Genomic DNA, 22,537 nt, shown 5'->3' with positions numbered 1-22,537 from the left:
AAACACCAATTCTACAATCCATTCATTCAATATATTTTAAGAGCTCTTATAGGGCTGGGACTAAGCAAGGGAGGCCAAGTTCAGGATCAGGGCCTATCTTTATTTATTTTTTTTAATTTCAAAATCTTTTATTGGCATAAAAATGAAGAGAATTTTGTGGTTTTCTGTCATACATCAACAAGAATCAGCCATAGGTACACCCATGTCCCCTCCCTCCTGGACATCCCTCCCATCTCCCTCCCCATCCCACCCTTCAGCCTGTCACAGAGCCCTGTTTGAGTTCCCTGAATCGTACAGCAAATTCCCATTGGCTATCTATTTTACATGTGGTATTGTAAACTTCTATGTTTCTCTCTCCATATATCTCCCCCCTCTCCTCCCCCTCCAGGTCCATAGGTTCTGTTCTCTATGCCTGTTTCTTCGTTGCTGCCCTGAAAATAAATTCATCAGTGCCATCTTTTTAGATTCCATATGTATGTGTCAGCATACGATAGTTATATTTCTCTTTCTGACTTACTTCACTCTGTATAATAGGCTCTATTTAAATTTTAATATTTTGTTCATCATGGAATTTTTGTATTAATTTTACATTTTTAAAATAGACATTTTTTTTTTCCAAAGAAGACATACAGATGGCCAACTGTACATAAAAAGATGCTCAACATCATTAGTTATAAGGGAAATGAAAATAAAACCATAATGCACTATTACCTCACACCTATCAGAATAGCTATAATCAAAAAGAACACAGATAACAAGTATTGACAAGGATGTGGAGAAAAAGGAACCCTTGCACACTACTGGTGAGAATGTAAATTGGTATAGCTACTGTAGAAAACAGTATGGAGACTCCTAAAAAGTTAAAACAGAACTATAATCCATATGATCGAGCAGTTCCATTTCTGTGGATTTATGTAAAGAAAAATGAAAATAGTAACTTGAAAAGATATATGCAGTCCCACTTTCACTGCAGTACTCTTTACAAAAGCCAAGATTTGGATGCCCATCAATGGGTTAATGGATTAGGATGACGTGGTACATATATACACATATATTCATACAGAATGGAATAATATTCAGCCATAAAAAGGATACAACCTTGCCATTTGTAACAATACAAATAGACCTTGAGGGTATTATGTTAAGTCAGGCAGACAGAGAAAGACAAGTACCAAACCACGTGATTGCTGTTATATGTGAAATGTAAGGGGAAAAAAATAAGCTCACAGACATAAAGAACAGATTGGTGATCGCCAGAAGTGGGGATGGAGAATGGAGCAACGTGTCAAGGGCCAAAAGATAAAAACAGCTTTAAAAAATATGACTGTGATTTTAAGAGTGTTCCCTTAAATTTTACACTCCAAGTGAGTGCCTCATTAACTTCTCCCCAGCCCTGGCCCTGATTTATTATGTGCAGAGCATTTGGTAAGGTATATAGAGGATTAAGAGAAGGAAGAGACACGGATGCTAATTTCTAGTGAAAGTGTTAGTCATTCAGTTGTGTCCAATTCTTTGCAACCCCATGGGCTATAACCAGCCAGGTTCCTCTGTCCCTGGAATTCTCCAGGTAAGAATACTGGAGTGAGTAGCCATTCCCTTCTCCAGGGGATCTTCCTGACCCAAGGATGAAACCTGGGTCTCCTGCACTGCAGGCAGATTCTTTATGGTCTGAGCCACCAGGGAAGCATAATAGAAGGGAAAAGATAAATTCTTGAATAAAGCCAATGGAATGAGAGTAAATAGGTGCTTTGCCTGAAATGCAGGAGACCTGGGTTCAATCCCTGGGTGGGGAAGATCCCTAGGAGAAGGGAATAGCAACCCACTCCAGTAGTCTTGCCTGGAAAACCCCATGGACAGAGGAGCCCAGAGGGCTACAGCCCATGCTGTTGCAAAGAGTTGGACATGTCTGAGCAACTAACATTTTCACTTTCTTTTCAAGTGCTTGAAGAGAGGTTTGAAAATACTGCCAGGGCTATGGGAGTGCTATGACAGGGTAGATACCATGATACCTCTTGCCCAGTCCTGCCACTTCTAGCTATGTGACATCAGGCAGGCCACTTAGCCACTAGAGACTTCCATTTCCTCAACTGTGAACTAGAGGGAATGCCACCTACCTCAGAGAGTGATTGTAAGATGAAACGAGTGAAGCCCCCATGGGCCCACAATAAATGACAAAGATCCGTAGTCGTGATTCCAAAGGGGCCTGGGGAACACAAATCTAAAATGTTGGTTGTGATACCAGTTATCACATACCTCCAGAGAGAGAAGGTGGAGAGATGCAACACGCTGTGTGCATTTTTAGAAGAATATATGAGAGCTATGGGCAGACTTCATGTCCACTATTTATTAATTTCTTTTCAAACTGCTTCAGGGGCTCCACACTGAGGTTTCTGTTTGGGGATCTTAAAAGAAAAATCTGTGATAAGGGAAAATCTTTTCCAAGTGATCTGGAGTCTGATTACCCTGATAGATTTCAGGTATCAGCTTGGCCGATCTTAGGGGAAGAGAAAAAAGTTAAAACAGTTGCTTGAATAATATACACACAACCAGTACTAAGAGAAACTAGCTAGTTTTCTGAAAAGTCATTCTCACACCACAGACTAACTAAGGACTTATTGTTCACACATGGGCACATGCACGCGCATGTGTGTGCACGCACACACACACACAGCTTCTTATTCTTGTTTGGGCAATGTTTTAGAATTTAGTTTTTAAATGTTCTTCCATATTTTTTTTGTTGTTGTTCCACAAATTGCTTACTACATTTGTTAAAAGAAGAAAATACTATCCTGTATCTGGGTGAGAAATCTCTGTTCTCCCAGTAGAACACTCACTCCCACGGGCAGACAAAGAGAAAGTTGGTAGCTCTGTAAGAGCAGCACCAAAATGTAACTGAAAAATTCACCTGTTCTATGTGAAGTCTCTGCCTAGACATATCCTAGAGATAGTCGCATCTCTTACACAGAATGTCTCTGTGATGCCCAGGCTCATCTGGCATTTCTTTTCATTCAACAAATCCTGATAATGTGTTGGCCTTTGTACATTTCCAAGGCAGAAGTTCCACAGTGACTAAGATTGGTTCATCCAAATATTTATTGGGTTTCTGTCTGGTTGTAGACACTGTGTTGGGCATGGAAGAATCCACAGTGACACAAGTGAGACAGTTTCCTTGCTGTCGCAAAGCTTACAGTTTAACAGGTTGGCAGACAATAAATATTTGATTGGATAAACAAGAAAAATATCAGAGCTAATGTGCTACAAAGTGAATTAAAATTGGACAATGTGGTAGTGACCATGAGGGAGGTCAAATGGGAACTGGGGTGCTCTGGGAAGAGGGTAACACTTCAGCTGAGGCTGGGATGATGAGAAGGAGACAGCTATATCAAGGCCTGATAGGAAATGGCACTAGAGCACATTCCCACCTATTTTATTGATCAGTGCCCCGAGTATCAGGAAAGGATCTTGTGAATTGGTATTAGGTATGGGAGGGCAGGCTTCATGGGGACAGAACCATTGAGGCTTGTAAGCATTTCTTTCAGCTAACAGAACTATGAGTCATCACACTGTCCCTGGAGAAAGGATGAAAAAATCTGTTTTTAAGGCTTGAGGACCAAAAGAACTAGTGGGCAAAAGCTTTCTCTCCACTTGAACTTTACCAAAGCCAGCTTTGGGAAGTGGGACATGATGTTGATTTTGTGATAATAACACCAGGTTCCCTAAAAGCCTAAATTTTTAGGTTTGGAAGAGCAACATAAATGACTGAGAACCAGCAGGAGGGAGCAAAAACGGGAGAGGATCATGAAAGCTGAGCTTACAGGCAGGGAGGGAGAAAGATGAGTGGAACTGCTTCCTGATAACTCAGTTGGTAAAGAATCCATCTGCAATACAGGAGACCCTGGTTTGATTCCTGGGTCAGGAAGAGCTGTTAGAGAACGGATAGGCTACCCACTCCAGAATTCTTGGGCTTCCCTTGTGGCTCAGCTTGTAAAAAATCTGCCTGCAATGTGGGAGAGCTGGGTTTGATCCCTGGGTTGGGAAAATCCACTGGAGAAGAGAAAGGCTACCCATTCCAGTATTCTGGCCTAGAGAATGCCATGGACTGTATAGTCCATGGGGTCACAAAGAATTGGACACAACTGAGTGACTTTTACTGTTGAGTCTGATAAGCCCTCCCTAAATGTCTAACCATGATGAGGTCAGGTACCGGGGAGCAATCCCTAGTCCAAGTGGAGTTTGGGAGAGACGTTCATGATGGATGATGGCAAAGACCAAGAGTTAGAGAGGCTGGTTTGGGAGAAGAGGTTGTCAAAACAGTCAACCTCGGAGAGGCTGGAATCCTACTCCTTCTAGAAGGCAGAAGTTAGGTATTGCCCTTCTTTGGAAGCCCCTGCAGCATCAAATCCAGTGCCAGACACCCAGTGGCAAGACAATGGAACAGACACTGGCTTTGGCACAGATAGACCTGGACCTATTCTGCTATGGCTGTGTGATCTGGGGCAGGCTGAGTCACCTTGCTGGTTCTCAGCAGCTGTGTCTTTAAAATGGAGATGGCCACACGGATCATATAAAATTATAATAGGATTTGGAGATAACATGGCCATAGTATCTTCAGCATAGAGACTAAATGGTCATTATTATTATTTCATGCCTGAGGATCTCACTGACAAATAATTTTCCATACTATATATTATAGCACCACATAAACAACTGACCAATCACCTAAGAATTGAATACTGAGCCTCTTAGTATAATGTCCATCAGGCCCTTGCATTTTATAGACAGATATAAACTCATTGATCAACTGCCTAGGGCTATGCTTTCACTGCTAACTACTCATAAGTTTTTATATTTTCAGTCAAAACTCAAAACCAAATATCACTTTTATGTGGAATCTAGAATACGACACAAATCAACATATCTATGAAACAAGAACAGACTCACAGATATAGAGAACAGACTTGCAGTTGGCAAGGAATGGCAGCAGGTGGTGGAGCGGAGAGAAGGAATGGGAGTTTGGGAGTAGCAGAGGCAAACTGTTATACACAAGATGGGTAAACACCAGTATCCTACTGGATAGCACAGGGAACTATATACAATATCTGTGACAAACCATAGTGGAAAAGAATATGAAAAAGAATCTATGTATCTCTCTCTCTCTACATATAGATGTATAACTGAGTACTTTGCTGTAGAGAAGAAATTAACACAACATTGTAAATCAACTGTACTTCAATAAAATTTTTTAAAAAGTAATTAGACATTAAAAAGTAAACAAATAAATATGTAGTCATGACTGAAAAGAAAAACAGAAAACCTCGAGACTGAGATGCATATATTTCTTTAGCTAACTTACAAAGTAAGTTTGATCAGGGGGTCATTCGTTGCCTTTGTTCCAAGGATGAGGGCTTTTCATTGTCTTTCTGCTTATATGGTGTCTCCTGCTTATATCCCTACTGATTTGAGCTCCTTGCTCCATAACCCAAGAAGACAAATATTACACTTCTATTTCTTTTCTTTTTCTTGGTATGAGGATACTTGATATATTTTCAAAACAAGACTGTAAGATTATCAAGGAACATAAGTTCTACTGGAATTTGTCCAGAGAATGCGGGGCAGTCATGGGGGTGCCTGGAGTATGAGTCTCTCACAGGAGTTCCCATCGTAACCTCATTTAGAACTTGGAACCAGGCAGGAATTCTGTTGTCCCAGGGTCCCATGCCATTTCTAAAGAAAAGGACTGATTAAAAATTTCTTCAGATTAGAATTTATTTGGTGATAGGGCCCTTGTGCATGAAAGAATCTGAAAGAATGTCCTTACATGGTTCTCTTAGTCATTCACATTAGAACTTAAGGAGAAAAGCTTCTCACCTCAAAGTGCAGTGGGAAAAAAAAGAATATTATAATTGCTATATCCTTCACAGAACACAGACTGGAGCCAGAAGACCTGTTACAAAATATAGTGTTCCCAGCTGGGATCGCTGTGACCACAGGTATGTTACCTGTGGATGCCTCACCTCCCTTAACCCTAAAATGAGAATGAAAATAAGACTCAACTCATTAAGCTGTTGGGACAATTAAATTAGTTAATAACATCAAACATAGAATAGTATATGCTGTTGCTGCTAAGTCGCTTCAGTTGTGTCCGACTCTGTGCGACCCCAATAGTATATAGATGAGTATTTAAGAGTTAGCTACTTATAAGTATCATTATTATTTCTATCCCAAAGATGCTTTGAGGCTCCATGTTAAGGGAGAGTGTGGAAACAAACTGGCAGAATGATTCTTTTCCCAGTCTTTGGAGAGAAATGTAGGTTAAAATCCAGGCTTCATCATTTACCTGCTCTGTGACTTTGGGAATGTTAAAAAAAAAACCCCAAAACTCTAAATCCCAGTTTCTTCATCTGTAGTGAGTATCTCCTCACTGGGTCACTGTAAGAATTCAGTGAGATTATACATGCAAGGCATCTACCAAAGTGCTTGGTATATAAGAACTGCCCAATAAGTGTTGGATAAAATAGTTGTCATTATTCATCTACTGGGTCTTCTGGCTCAATGCCAACACATTCACCCAGTGTTCAGTAAATGCTTGCAAATGGTCTTTATGAAAAAAGATCTATGGGTAAACATTAAAAAAAATGGTTAAAAAACATTTAAAAAATTGATGAGTCCATTCTTCAAAATATTTAAATAAAATACACCAGTCATCATCCTCAGTGTCTGGCTAGGGAAATCTTGATGGCAAGTCATTCAACTGGTGACTAGTGATCAAGGCTAAAAGAGATTGGAACTCTGAGTCTCTGCTGTTTACTCTCCAGGATCTTTCCTTTGTCTAGTGTTTCTAAGGAGAAGTTCTTAAATCACTTGAGTGTCAGATTCAGTGTCTACTGTGCAAGCCATGATTCACTGCACATTTGGATGGAATGATGGTGAACGTTATCTATTTTTCCAAGACTCATTAATTTTCTAACAAATCTTAGACTACTAGGCCAATATTATGCTCAGCAAGAGATCGCCCATTAATGTGTCCAAACTTATTTTATGACAGAATATTGTCGTGAACTTGTGAATGACTTCCTGCTTGCCAAAATGACAAATGAATGGAATTAATTAAAGATATAAACCATTTCACACCCTTTTCATCTCCCAGCAATTTTTATTGTGAGTAGCTGAGTTTGTAGAAAGGCAAGAGGCATGCAAGATATTCTGAGAGACCGAGAAACTTTTTTGACAACTAAGCTGTCCGTTTTCAGCTGTTATGAAGCAAACAGGTTGCCTTCATCCTCTCCAAAAGTTGCTTAATGACATACTTGACAGACAAGAGGCCCATTTGGATCAAAATTGAACATGACATCAATGATAATTATTGATATTTTTTTAAAATAATGGGAGTGGTTTAAAAACCTGGAATTTATGCTCTATAGCTTTTAGAGTCTCATTTTACAGAACACTCTTTAGAGTTTATGTGTATATAGAGCAAATAAGTCCTATTTCACAAGTGCAAGATTAAAAATGAAACATGCATGCCTAGTAGCCAAGATATGGAAGCAACCTAAGTGCCCATCAATAGATGAATGGATAAAGGAGATGTGGTGTATACAGAACGGAATACTACTCAGTCATAAAAAAGAATAAAATAATGCTATATGTGACAACATGGATGGGCCTGGAGGGTATTATGCTGAGTGAGATAAAACAGAAAAATACCATATGATTTCACCTATATGTGGAACCTTAAAAAAAAATGAATAAACCTAACAAAACAGAAACCCATTTATAGATACACAGAACTAACAGGTGGTTGTCACAGGGGAGAGAGGTAGGAGAATGAGTGAAATAGGTGAGGGAGATTAAGAGGTACAAACTTTCAGCTACAAAACAAGTCATGGGGATGAAATGCAGAGTGCAGAGTGCAGGCTAAGTCACTTCAGTCATGTCTGACTCTGCAACCCTAAGGACTGCAGCCCCCCAGGCTCCTCTGTCCCTGGGATGGGATTCTCCAGGCAACAATACTGGAGTGGGTTGCCTATCCTTTCTCCAGGGGACCTTCCTGACCCAGAGATAAAACCTGTGTCTGTTACACCTCCTGAATTGGTAGGCAGATTCTTTACCACTAGCACCACCTGGGAAGTATACTGTACGGAACACAGTAAATAATACTGTAATATGTATGTACAGTGGCAGATGGTAACTAGACTTACTGTGGTGATCATTTTGTAATATAAAAAATATCAAATCACTATGTTGTGCAATAGGAAATCACATAGTGTTGTAGGTCAATTATACTTCAAAAACAAACAAACTCATAGAAAAGGAGACTAGATTTGCAGTCACCAGAGGTGGGGTTTGGGAGGGAGGGGGAGTTGGGTGAAGGTAGTCAAACCTAGGCAGTGTATTAAAAAGCAAAGTCATCACTTCGCCACCAAAGGTTATGGTCTTTCCATTGGTCATGTATGAATGTGACAGTAGGACCATAAAGAAGCCAGAGTGTCAAAGAATTGATGCTTTTGAACTGTGGTTCTGGAGAAGACTCTTGAGAGTCCCTTGGATAGCAAAGAGATCAAAACGGTCAATCCTAAAGGGCGACTTTCACTTTGACTTTCAAAGGCAATCATCCCTGAATATTCACTGGAAGGACTGATGCTGAAGCTGAAGCTCCAATACTTTGACCGCCTGATGCGAACAGCTGACTCACTGGAAAAGACCCTGATGTTGGGAACGATTGAAGGCAAAAGGAGAAGGGGGTAACAGAGGATGAGATGGTTGGATGGCATCATCAATTCAATTGACACGAACTTGGGCAAAGTCTAAGAGATGGTGAGGGACAGGGAGGCCTGGCATACTACAGTCCATGGGGTCCCAAAGAGTTGGACATGACTTGGTGAATAAACACACACATGGGCAAAAGGTACAAACTTCCAGTTACAAGATAAAGTACTAGGAATGTAATGCGTAGCATAGGTATAATTAGTGCTGTTGCTATGTTACACAGGAGAGTTAAAACAGTAAATCCTAAGTGTTTACATCACAAGGAAAAAAATGTTTTTTTTACCTGTTATTTTGATTCGATATGAGATGATGAGTGTTTATTAACCTTACTGCGGTAATCATTTCATGATACATATGTAAGTCAAATCATTATGCTATACACCTTAAACTGATATACTACTGTATGTCAACTACACCTCAAGGACAAAAAACCAAATTAAAACCCATGACAATACTATGCATCTTCAGGTATGTTACCTTCAATGTAATTTCTCTTTTATTATACAATATTCAGAGCTGACTCATTTGAAAAGACCCTGATGCTGGGAAAGATTGAGGGTAGGAGGAGAAGGGGATGACAGAGGATGAGATGGTTGGGTGGCATCACCGACTCAAGGGACGTGGGTTTGGGTGAACTCCAGGAGTTGTTGATGGACAGGGAGGCCTGGTGTGCTGCAGTCCATGGGGTAGCAAAGAGTCGGACACGACTGAGTGACTGAACTGAACTGAACTGATTCAGTAAAGAACCACATGTAGGCAGGTTATTGACTATTTCATGTTGACAATGAAGACGAAAATCTTCAAAGATAACATGTAACCTATGATATATTAGAGCTTTTTAAATGTGAGTTCAAAAGGTTCTACTCTTCAGTGTTTTCTTTCGTAAAAAAGGTACCAATGCATAACTCACATTTTCCGCAACAGAATTTGTGGAAAAGGAAAAAGATTTTCATATGCTTATTCCCAATTTTCAGGATTTATAGTGGAAAGCCAAAGGCTTTCCATAAAGCTTATATTTTAAAATGGGCTAATGTAGAGTCACAAAACAATTTAAACACACTCCAGTCTATTACCCATTTTTTTCATAAAGTCAAAATTAGAAGAAATCTGCAGAAGCTTAAAAAAGAAAACATTAAGTTATGATATCAGACAATATGGTTTTAGTCATAAAACATTGGTAAGCCAAGAATGCAGCTTCTTGGTGAAGTTAAAGCATATTAAAGTCATCTTCATTACAAGCATGGCCCCAAATAACACTTCAGCTCTCTTTGGCAGTGAGGCAAAAGTTTTTCAAATAAGGAATGGAAATTTTTCTGAGCGTAGAGCTAAGTTATATATCACAATGTTGTATAATGTTGCTGGATAGCAATATTGCCATTCTGTTAAGAGTAATGGAATAAGTACCAAAGTGCTCGTGTAGCGTAGTGGGGCAACTGGCTTGCAAAAACACATCTATCTGTGTACTCTTTTAATTTGTTCACAGTAGGAACAGATGAATTTGAAGTTGAGGAGTATTCCTTAAGACTGCCAAAGTATTTTAGGTCAAGTCGTAAATTTTCCCTGACGTTCTCTGCCAAGATCATGCTGAGGACTGAGAAGAGAATCCTCCAATGGTTCCAAAATTAAACTCTATAATCTATTATGGAAAAAATAAGTAAAAGTATATTTCCCTATCTTGGCTTGATTCCAAAGGCTTACTACCATATAGCAGGCACACTGGCTATAGCTGGGGCCTGAAACCCAGGGCAGAGTGGGAATGCTGGGACACCATGAGAATTTTGCAGAGGATTCCCACTGTCTCTAGGGAAGCACGAATCTTTCAGGTCTGTCTCCCATGGTGATGACCTCTGGAAGTATGAAGGTATCAACCTATTCTGATGGGAAGGTGCCCAGGGTCCAGTGAGGCGCAAGTCTTTTGAGCTGGATGTGCTTGGGTCCACATCCTGACTCTGTATCGCGCTGGGCATGTTACCTCCATCTCTCTGTGTCTCCTACTTCCACATCTGTAAAATGTTGATAATAACCACCTCCGGGATGGTTGGTTGTTACGATGGTTACAGACAATGACAATAAATATACTAGACAGGCACCATGATACACCACCTATGGGTCACAAACCACGGCGGCACAGGAAGCTATCGTGTAACGGTTTCACTAGGTATCGCTTCACACTTCTCACTGGGAACCGTTCCTAATACAGAAATACAATATGCTATGCTGTTAAAGTTTCCCAATACCCAAACATTCTGTAACTTCTAAAGGTTTGGTTTTGCTTTTTATTAAGTAAGTTCCAGGATGCATCCTAACTACCGCAGATTCAGCCCAATTTCCTATACCCTCTAGATTTACAATAGGAATAAAATGTCACACATTTTGAAGCTGACACAAATGTTCTCAAGCCACTCAATGGATGGTTCTTGGGTTATGCCAGTTGAAGAAATCTGTATGTTCTTGGGACTTCCCTGGTGGTCTAGTGGTTAAGAATCCACATTGCTTTGATCCCTGGTCAGGGAACTAAGATCCCACGTACTGCGGGGCAGTTAAGACTGTGACAGAACTAGAGAAACCCGCACACCACAATGAAAGATCCTGTATGCTGCAACGAAGACCTGATGCAGCCAAAAATAAATAATTTTTTTTTAAAGAAATATTCTTGAGGTTTCCAAATTGTCAAAGTGGAAATTGGGTCTACTGTAGGGCTAGTGAGGAGGTCCTACTCTCTCCTGAACCTTCTTTCTTGACTAATCCTTTCCTCTCACTCTACAAACAGGCACAAGTCTTCCTAAGAAACAAGGAAAAGAAAAACAAAAACTCTTTCATCACAAGTTTCTTCGGAGGTATGGTTAAATCTCTTTCTGAGAAACAGGGAACATTGAACTTCTTTGCTGAGAGCTCCACTGTCAACATTCTCCCTTCATTCTTCCACCAGGGCATGTAGGGTCTGTCCTGAGCGCTTTACTGACACTTCACTCATGTGAGCACCTAACTGTTATTTTCAACAGGCAAGTCATAAAGCGCCCACTTCTCAGCTTCCCTGGGCCCTGTTGATCACCTCCTCCTTTTGACCCTACAAAGTCCGGGCTTTTGTGGCCCTGTATTTTCTTAATTCTCCTCCTCTATGTCTAAATTTCCTTCTGTTTCCTTTTTTACACCATCTCCTTCTTATGCCTGATCCTTAAACATGAATTTAAGGCTCCACCTTCAGCTTCCTGCTATCTTCACTTTCTACATTCTCTTTGGGGGAATCTTGTCTATACTCAAGGTTTCAACCACCATCTTTACACTGAAGATTCCCACAGCCATAGTGGGAATAGTCCTACCCAGACTGTTCCTGACTCTCAGCTTCTTGCATCAAAGTCCTGCTCAACACCTCCACCTGGATGTTTCCCAGGTAACTCAGAATTGAACACATCTTCTTCTACTCTAATACAATTTTCCCTTTGAAATTCTTCAACTGTTGACACCCTCAAACATATGTCTGCCCAAACTAGAAATCTGGAAGTCACTCTCTATCTGACTCATTACTCCCACCCAATCAATAAGCAAGTCCTGCCAGATGAGTCCCTGTTCTGATGCTTTATTTACTCTCCCTTTTACCCCTACTCCCTTTTTCCTATTTCAAGCCTCATCATCTCTTAGCTGAACCACTGCATAGTTCCCTATCTAGCCTTCCCATTATCATCTTGTCTTCCTCAGATCAACCCTTTTCTCAGCTACTGAACTGGAGAGCAGGCTGCATCACACTGCTTCTTGTCTACAGTATAATGAACAGGCAGGTCCAGAGGTGCAGTAGGAAACAATCATGGCAAAGTCACACAAATGGTTCCTTCAGTGGGATCTCGCCAACACATTATATCTCTTTACCCTTGCCCAAATGTAACTCAGATCTCTAGACTTCCTGCTGATTCTAAGAGCTAACTGATACCCTTCCAATAAACTTCTTTTGCGCTTAATTTAAACAGTCTACTTATGTTGTTTGCAATGAAGATCCTGGGCTAGTATACAATTCCTTTTGCTCTCTATCATAATTACAGATTTGTGTTTGCTCCTGTTGGTCTAAGGTGCCTGCAAATGGCAGGGATCATGACTGTGAATGTATTCCATATACTATCTGTACTCCAACAACCAACATAGTGCCTGATGGATAGTGGGTATGCAAATATGTGTTGACAGAATGAATATTCTTTAAAAGTATTTTTTGTAAAAGATATGATTCATTCATGATACTATGAAATTATGGCATGATACCACTAGTTTTATTTTATTCATAAACTCAGAACCCTCCCTAAAAACACAGATAAATGTCTCACAAGGTAGAAAAAGCAAATATTTTTGCAGATGTCACTGAATTTCTCCATAAGTCACATCAGTATGGAAGATTCCTTTCTTCAAGTAACAGACAAATATCCCTGTATGCTTTTACCCATCAGGGTAGGTACTATTTATGTCTCCCACGTGAGTTCCTTAGAAACAACAGCTCTCAATAGCTAGTCCAAAGTTTGATCATCTTTTGCCAAAAATACTTTTTAGACCATCAGTGTCTCTCTCCAGGTTGCACTGTGATTGTTTGTGATGGCAGAGGATCAAAGGACTCAGGCAGTCCTGATGGGTAAATAATCCAAGGGCTATTTGTCCATTGGTATGTCAGGGATGAAACAGATCATGTATTGGTGAGGCAAACTGAAATACTGCTTCACTGTTATATTTGGAAATTGCAACAGAAGACTCCAAAGTCTTTGAAGTCTTATGGTAGGAAGGATTATTAAACACAACCTCTTTCTTTACAGGGGAAAATGTCAAGAACTTTTTTTTTTTTAAAGAAATTGATCTCAATAAGGGCTTTAGAGATTGATTAAATTCAAAATGTTTGTTGATACCACACACTGTCAGGTGCTGTGGGAAGTATGTGATCCCTGTTCTCAACGCATAACTCAGATGAGGTGAAGAGGTGGGGACTCCAATAAGGAGACACTAAGAAGAAGATTTACAAAGTGGAAAGTGAAGAGAGCCATGGGAAGGGGAAACAAAGAGGAAAGGGAGAAGTTTATTTACTTGGGGAACTCAAGGATTGTTTCAAAAAAGAGCCATACATTAAAGCACAGATAGATTTAAATAGGCCAGGATGGAGCCAGGGAATGAAAAAGCAGGATAACAGGGATGTACAGAACAGCACAAACAGAGCAAGGAGGCGAGAAAGCAAAGAGCTCACTGAGTGAACAGCATGTTGGGGATTAACGGGGGGAGGAATAAAAATATAACTGAGGGTAAATTACAAAGGCCCCTGAGTGCCAAGCTAGGCAGTTTGTACTTTATTCTATTGGCAATCGGTAATCATTAAAGGATCCTTAGCAACAGCACGTTCCTTCTTTCTGCATCTGGCTGGGGAGAGGAAGGAGGAGTTGGCCATTCTTCTCGTCACTGTCCTCAACCCTGGCCACGTATCAGAATCACATAGGGAGTTTGTTCATCTACTAATGTCTGTTTGTTAACAGTGCCAAGTCTGGCCCTGTATGCGGTCAAGTAAATCAGAATCTCTTGTGGTAGGGCCTGCGTACGACTATTTTTAAAGAAAAATTTAGGTGATTTTAATGTCCAGTCAGAGCTAAGAACCATTGGCGTAGGTGTAAGAATTTCTCGATAAATTTCTATTTTTGTCAGGAGTGCTTTGTTGATATTAGGTGTGACATTATGCTTTACTTAATTAGGTTATGGCCTAATGGATATGATGGGCTCCCCAGGGGGCTCGGTGATAAAGAGTCCACCTGCCAATGCAGGAGACACAAGAGACGCAGGCTCAATCCCTGGGTCCAGAAGATCCCCTGGCATAGGAAATAGCAACCCACTCCAGTGTTCTTGCCTGGAAAATTCCTTGGACAAAGGAAACTAGCAGGCTACAGTCCACGGGGTTGCAAAGAGTTGGACAAGACTAAGCGACTGAACACACACACACAATGGATATGATAGAAATTTCTGATATACTGTGGAAGTTCTTTGCTCTTAAATAACTTCCTCATTTATCACCAGCAATATGTTCTGTGTTCAGCACCACCTTCTTTCTCTAGATATTTCATACACATACCTACATATGTATAAAATTAAACATATAATCAAACACCACAAGAGCCTAGATCTGAATGTATGAATACACTTATATGACTGAGCTGATTAAGACACACACAAGAGAAATTGAGGGAGAGTGGTGGGATAATTGGCAGAGGTGAAAATCAGGGTTGACCAACCAAAATGCTCAGTTCAGTTCAGTTTAGTCATTCAGTTGCATCCGACTCTGTGACCCCATGGACTGCAGCACGCCAGGCTTCCCTGTCTATCACCAGCTCCCGGAGCTTGCTCAAACTTATGTCCATCAAGTTGGTGATGCCATGTCAAAATGCCCAAGACACATTCAACTGTCTGCTGATCTTACGCATCGAGATACCCACCACTTCTATTAACATACATGCATTTTAATCAACTTCTTAAAAATCAAATGCTATTTAATAAGACAGAATTAGGACTGTTACTGAGATGACCTACCAAAAAGGTTCTGTTATTTTAAGAACCAGGATTTTTTATGAATACCATATCCCAAAATGCAAGTCATAAAACATGGGGGTTGCTTGCATGCTAAGAGATTTGAAGATGACAATAAAAGCAGAAAGTCCTATGACAAGAGATTCCTTTTTCCTCCCAATATATTGTGACCATAGCTGACTTCTGTGATTATGAGAAGGCAAACATCCCAAATCCAGGACACCTTGTTAGGGATCAGGCCAGGAACTAGGTAGCAACTTCCCATTCAGCAATTCTAACCTGAGTAGAGAAGACCCAGACTGGGTGTTGGCCTTGATAGGAAGAAGGCTGGCTAGACAGTGCCTATGTTCAGAGAAGTGAGTCATGGCAGGGAGGAGCTGGGAGAGATTACCAGTCCAGGTAGGTTAAGTCCCAAGTGGAGGAGCCATGTAAGACAACCTGGGAACTCAGATTGATATGGAGGCCAAGGGTTAGGGACATGCCCCAAAACTGAGGGGTTGAGAGCTCAGGGGCCTCCTAGAAGGCACCAGCAGCATCAATATAGAGCCTGATTAATGCTGAGCCTTTCTGGGCTCCAGTGTGCTCCTCCATAAAATGAGGAGGTTGTACTGGGTGAACTCCATGGCCCAGCCCTAGGATCTAGGATGCTGGGCAGAGCCAGGACAGAACTGAGGTCATGCTTAGGCACAGCTCACAAGAGCCAGGTTCGACTGGACATCAGAAGTAGCCTGGGTGGGCCCAGGAATCCCTTGTGGCACTGCAGGAAGAATGTGGCCTGGGGTCGACTGTTTCTCCAAGAGGCATACAGGGAACACCTCAGTCTTGTGCTGCTCCCAGCCTTTGCACAATGTGGGGGCTGTGCTTCAGCAGAGAGGGTGTCAAGAGACCAACCAGCAGAGGTGATGCAGGCTCAAACAGGCCCAGAGGGTGGGAATTCCCTGGATGAACTCCGGGTGATGTCAGAGTGGGATGCTGAGCCATTCTCCCAGAATCAGGAAAAGAGCTCTAATCTGCAGAAAGGGAGGACTGATCATTCTCCTTCAGGAAGGTCTCTGGGATCCTGACCAGACTTTGGCTTTAGCTGGGCCTCAAGAAATATCATGCAGGATTTATCACTATTAATAATAACTAGCACCTGACTGAGTAAAGAGCTGAAATTCAGCTGACCAAGTGACTCTAAGTGTCCTTAAGAGAGAAGTAAGGGGTTTGGTGAAGAAAGGAGGGTGACAGGAAGAGAAAAAGGCATGTACTTACATTGAGATTTCAGCACACTCTACCACCACCCCACCACCCTACTCTCACCCCCTTGGTTAATGCAAACGTCTAGCTGGCCAGCCTGCCACAGATACTATCACTTGCCCCGAGGTACAAACACCATCCAAATTCTTCCTGTATTAGACATTTCCTCAAACCTTGACCCCCACTGCTGTAGGAAAAAACCACCTCCTCTACAACAAGTGTTTTGAATTTCCTTTTTTACCTGACATATGTCCACATCTGCCTTACTCTCTGGGGTGCTTTAGTGCCCCAAACTTCTAATAAAGGAGTAGTGCCTGGATTTGGATTTTACTCTCTTCCTCCTGCAGTTCCACCAATGACTTCCTCACAGAGCCAGCTTAAAGATACTAAACCGAGGTGCCCAAAAGTCAGAACAAAGCCAAAATCCATCCAATGGCTAATCTGAATCATGACAATTCTGATGTGAGGCCAACTTTACAGTCTCCAAGAATCCTCAGCCGAAGGGCTTCAGCCCCCACAGCTGGCACTGGGCAAGTGGAACTGACAATCTTGATTTCTGCTGAGGATGACTGTTAAAGGGGTTCCAATATTCTCTGAACTGTGAATAAAGATTTTTTGAGATAATGAATGAATGAAGATTTTTATAGGATAAAATAGGTCTCTTCTTCCCAGGATTTAATTCAAACCTAAATCTTAGAAGCAGCTTCAAAGTCTGATTCTGATACAATCTCACTTGCCTTGACAAGTGAGAGAAAATGAAAATATTCTACCAAAAACATGGAGGTAAATCAAGAAAACAAGACCACATTGCCAAAACTGGAAAGTAGATGAGACTAGGTTCTAGCACATGCTCAGCTACTCTGATGCCATCCTCGGTTCCCCAGGGGTGCCCTCCATGGTGGAGCACAATCAAGTCAACACATTGCCTTGTCAAAACTCATCCATTCTGTGAAAGGAGATCAAGCATATTTCAAAATGGCCATGAGCTAGGGATACTGGAATTGTAACTGGAAAGGCTTAGAGACCTAATACACTAAATAAATCAAAGGGGTGGACCTCACATACAATTTTGGGCAGCTGGGAGGTATTTTGAGACAACTCCTGATGTGAATCTCCTATCCTAAAAAGGCAAAGGTGTTCATCGCTCAGTGGTGTCTGACTCTTTGCAACCCCATGGACTGCAGCTCACCAGGCTTCTCTGTCCATGGGGTTCCCCAGGCAAGAATACTGGAGTGGGTTGCCATTCCCTTCTCCAGGGGATCTTCCCAACCCAGGAATCAAACCCAGGTGCCCTGTACTGTAGGCAGATTCTTTACCGACTGAGCTATCAGGGAATGAAATTCTAATTGGCAGATTTGTTTCTCCACTTAACCCTCTTCACTGGGCTTTAGCATTGATTGCTCCACCATAAATTAACCTACTGACCAAGGACATCAAAGGAAGTGCTATTTGCATTCCAAATTCTTGTAGGCAAAAGTCACTGAAACTTACAGCTCTCTATGCTACCATGCAACACACAGAGGTGGATGGAACTAGTTTCAAAGGGTTTTTACAGCCAGCTGAAGTAAATTTGCAGAAAGGCTGGCGAACAGCTTGCCAAATTTCAGCTTGGAACAATTTCATTATCTTTAATTTACCAACCTAGCAATGGGTTTATAATAGAAACTCTTAGTGATGGCTTCTCAGGAGGCAACCACAGCAGCTGGCACACACCTACCTCACTGCACCTCTGGAGTGGACTGCTACGTCCAAATTCTGGCCACTGAAAAACACGATCTGTAAGGACAGAAGCCTAATGGGCCTGCTCCCATAGAAATGCTCAGAGGCGACTGAATTACCTTCCCCCAGCCAAGCCAGGAGTCCCAGCCTTGAGCCAGAAAGCAGTGACTGTTAGATGTTAGAAAGAAAGCAAAGAGGAAAGCAACAGTGCCTTCATTATACGCTGTAAACCGCAATCACCTTCCCCTATAAGCATCTTCCTGTTTTCCTGGAGGGGCACTGTTAAACTGCCACTGGTGCAGAGGTGCCAACTCAGCAGAGAGTACTTCCTGTGGGTCTGGACAGCAGTCGAGTGTGGCGGGATGTGGCCTGCCCACTGACCCAGGAGCAGGCTGCCAGGGGGCCACCATCCTGACAGAGGCCTGACAATGGGGGCACAGGACTGAGGCTCCTGGATTAAGGGGTGATGCTGATTTCCTTTTCTCAGTGCCAGACTAGGGTGAAGCAAAAGGGGTGTCTAGGGCACAAGATTGAAGGAGGTTTTCACTCTCAGGGTCATGCAAGTGGCTCTTTTACCCTGGTCCTAGCCCTGCGCAGAGCCACCACCAGAGGTAGGGGGATGTGTAAGGTCAGTGATTCTCAAAGTGTGATCTCCTGACCAGCAACATCACCTAAGTACTTACTAGGTATGCAAATTCTCAGCACCCTTCCAGACCCACAGACTCTGAAACTCAGAGGTGGGGCCCAGCAATCTGTGTTTTAATACCACCCCCCCGCCCCCGCCATCCCAGATAATTCTGATGCAGCTAAAGCACTGTGCTAGAGAATAATGCTCTCCAAAGCCCGTTGTGTGGCCCAGGCCATTGCTCAACATGCTTCACGCACAATCAGAACAGAGAAAGGAGATGAAAGAGATTTCCCTAAGGCAATCAGCAAGGTAGGAATTCCTCAAATAATAAATCAGGAATTGATTTTTTTCCAGCTATCCTTAAGTATTTGGTACTGAAGACTTAGCAAGCGTTGGCAATAAATAACGTTTACTACTGAGTAGTTTGCTCCTGTTTTTTCCCTGATCTAGTCAGTTCAGAGTTGGCCACTGACTGATTACCTTGGTACGTGGGCCAGTCGTCTAAATATTCTAAGACTGAGATTCCCTCCTCTGGAAACTGGGGTTAACATCACCTCCCTGCCAACATCAGGGAAGCTAAAATATGCAAAGCCCCAAGGATAAGCCTGAGGCAGAAAAGCTGTGATGACACTTTATACATCCTGAGCAGGGGTTCTGGGCCCCCACCTTCTCCAGGGAGGTTAGATAATCTGGGGGCCTGAAGACAACTGAGAGGGGAAGGAGATTAACTGATCTCTTTATGCTGCGGCATATTTTAAAGGAGGCTATTTTCCAGTTCCGGTGACCTGGGACATCAGGCTTCTGAATGGGGTGGCACAAGCAAAAGTAAAGAAATAGAAATATATATATATATATTTACTAAATAAATAAAGGGCAAAAAACTGTATCCCATTTAAGATCCCACATTGAAACTTTGACACTAGAACCCAAACAGTATGAGCGGTTGAGGCAATGACCAATGCAAGCCAGCTGAGTGACCTCAGACACACAGCCATACACTTGGTTTCCTCTTTTGCCAAGTGCTGAATTATAAATCAACAATAATATGAGGGTGATGTCATGCAACAAAACGCTGTCAAGCACAACACAAACGTGAGGTTCACACTGAGGTCTCATCCCAGAGGAGCAGCACCACCGTTTCTGCAGGATGAAAGGAAAACTTATCTCACCCAACTTGCCCAGCTCACAAAGGTGTCTACTGAGGACGAGAGAGCCTGTTGACCTGCAGAGGGCACATAGCTGGTGGGAGACAAGCATCAGCTGTGTTCCCTTTCTCCCTTTCATTAGGGAGTAGGGGGCAGGGGCGAAATCTCAGCGCTTCTCGCCAAGGGCCAGGTAAACAAAGGACGCCCCACCCAACCCCCATCTCGTCATTGGCCATTCATGCAGCACAGCTGAGAACTGGAAAGATGATCCATGACACACTTTTTCTCCCGAGAGTATGTAACTCCAAGATAATAACATTATCCATGCGAAAGTGCTTACCTTGTGGCTCCGCTGGTAAAGAATCCGCCTGCAACGCGGGAGACCTGGGTTGGGAAAATCCCCTGGAGAAGGGAAAGGTTACCCACCCCAGTATTCTGGTCTAGAGAATTCCATGGATTATATAGTTCATGGGGTCACAAAGAGTTGGATACGACTGAGCAACTTTCACTTTCATGCAAAAGAGCCACCCAGCCAAAAAAGTTCAGGTTGGGCCCCTGTGCACGAGCCCCTTACCTTCCTCATTTAAAATCCACGGCAGGAATTCGAACACCGAGTCAAAGCCGCAGGTGTTCTCCTCGAAGGTGCAGGACCCCGCGGGCAGGTCCAGGGTACTGGCAAGCTGCAGTGCTGTGGATACAAAGCGAGTTTCAATTCGGGCTGGGTCTGGGGAGCGTTGGCAGCAACTCAGGGCACCCTGGGGAACTACCTGGTGAAAGTGGAGGAAGGCGTCCAAGATGGGGCGAGAGAGGGATGTGCTACTGCCGCCCCCGCCCCGGGAGCTTCCACTGCAAGACCTGTGCGCAGCCGCTGGGCTGGCGAGGGACGTAAACGGCTGCTGAGACGCTGTCCGTAGGCACCCTTAGATGGCCCAGCCCAGGACCGCAAGCTGGACTACCGGGGCTGCAGGATTGGGAGAGGGTTACGAAAGCGCCCCACGGGGATAGCCCCCGGGTCCAGGCCTTACCTTGCACTGCCAGGAGGACGCTCCTGAACAGCATGGTCGGGGAGGAGGACTGGACAGAGGAGCGAACCGCCAGCCCGCCGGGACAGGCTGCTCCCGGTGAAAGGAGCATGGGAAGCAAAGACACCTCGAACCGGGGGAGGGAGAAATCAGAGGCAAAGAGCACTGGAAGCTGCCCAACTTTGCACCGCGGCTCGGGAGCCGAATGGAGGGCTGAAGGTGCCTGAACTGGGAGCGGCGCTTGCTGAGCTGTAGCCGCGAGGCAGCTTGCGTCCCAAGTGAAGCCGGCCGCACAGCTGGTCCTGCGCGAGGATGGGGCTGGGCGGGGAGGAGACAACTGCACACTTTTGAAAAGCCAGCCAGGACTGGCTGGGACAGGAGAGGTCGGGAGGCAGTGACACGGTTCGGCTTCTGTTTTTTTCTTTTTCTTTTTCTTTAACCTTTGTATTTTTTTTTAACTTTATTTTACTTTACAATACTATATTGGTTTTGCCATACATCAACATGAATCCGCCACGGGTGTACACGTGTTCCCAATTCTGAACCCCCCTCCACCTCCCTCCCCATATCTCTCCGGGATTCTTAACGGCTTGGGACCAGATCCCTGGCAGCCGCTGGAGAGGGCAGGCGTCCCAGGAGCCCCTCGGGATGAGTTGGGGCTGGAGGCACCCCACCCCTCCCATCCGCAGTGGGAACCAGCTTATTTCTGGGTACAGCCTCTCTCTATCTGGAATGCCAGTCCTGCAGGGCTGGCCCTAATTTTAACCTTTTTTCCTCAGGATGGAAAAGGGTGGAATTCTCTTAGGAAAACCTAGAGGAAAATTTGGAAAGTGTTGTGTCGAGTGGAATAAGGTTTATATCTATCTAGGAGTTCAGCATTTATGGCCCATTAATGCTAACCTTGGAATGCCGACCCCCCCATACACACACTTTTATTTAGCCATGGAATGTCTGGCATGCCTGGTGCTCAGCATTGCCTCGGTCCCTAAAATGGGGGCATTCCTCCTCTCCAAAGAGTCATGATAAATTAGTAGAAAGTTTCTAAATTGGGACATGAGAGATGGGAGTAGTGATATTAGGAAGGGGGTTACTCCCTCCCTAATACCCATTGGCTACACATTTCCCTTAAGCACTAAGTGGGTCTTTAAAAATATTTTCTTCCAGCAAAGAAAGTGGTGATGGTAGGGTGAGGGTCTTAATGCTCTTTATAATATTGGGTAGGCAACTGTATGACTAGGGCAATGGTTCTTAAATCTTTTTTAAAAATATAAATTTATTTATTTTAATTGGAGGTTAATTACTTTACAATATTGTATTGGTTTTGCCATACATCAACATGAATCCGCCACAGGTATACACGTGTTCCCCATCCTGACCCCCCTCCCTCCTCCCTCCCTGTACCATCCCTCTGGGTCGTCCCAGTGCACCAGCCCCAAGCATCCAGTATCATGCATTGAACCTGGACTGGCGATTCGTTTCATATATGA

The 22,537-nt window shown here is 43.1% G+C and overlaps 1 protein-coding gene across 1 annotated transcript in view; it reads right to left on the bottom strand.

Moving 5' to 3' along the window:
* Positions 1-21,087, bottom strand: part of MAMDC2 (MAM domain containing 2) — a 164,750-nt gene extending 143,663 nt beyond the window's left edge. Inside the window, exons 1-2 of the mRNA XM_068974487.1 lie at positions 21,054-21,087; positions 20,603-20,716 (exon numbers count right to left, since the gene is read on the bottom strand). Coding sequence (XP_068830588.1) covers positions 20,603-20,716; positions 21,054-21,087 — 148 coding nt within the window. The remainder of the gene's footprint in view (positions 1-20,602; positions 20,717-21,053) is intronic.
* Between the last annotated feature and the right edge of the window lie 1,450 nt (positions 21,088-22,537).

Source organism: Capricornis sumatraensis, chromosome 6 (assembly GCF_032405125.1).
Source record: "Capricornis sumatraensis isolate serow.1 chromosome 6, serow.2, whole genome shotgun sequence".
Classification (NCBI taxonomy): Eukaryota; Metazoa; Chordata; class Mammalia; order Artiodactyla; family Bovidae; genus Capricornis; species Capricornis sumatraensis.
This window is presented reverse-complemented; position numbering and strand designations above follow the sequence as displayed.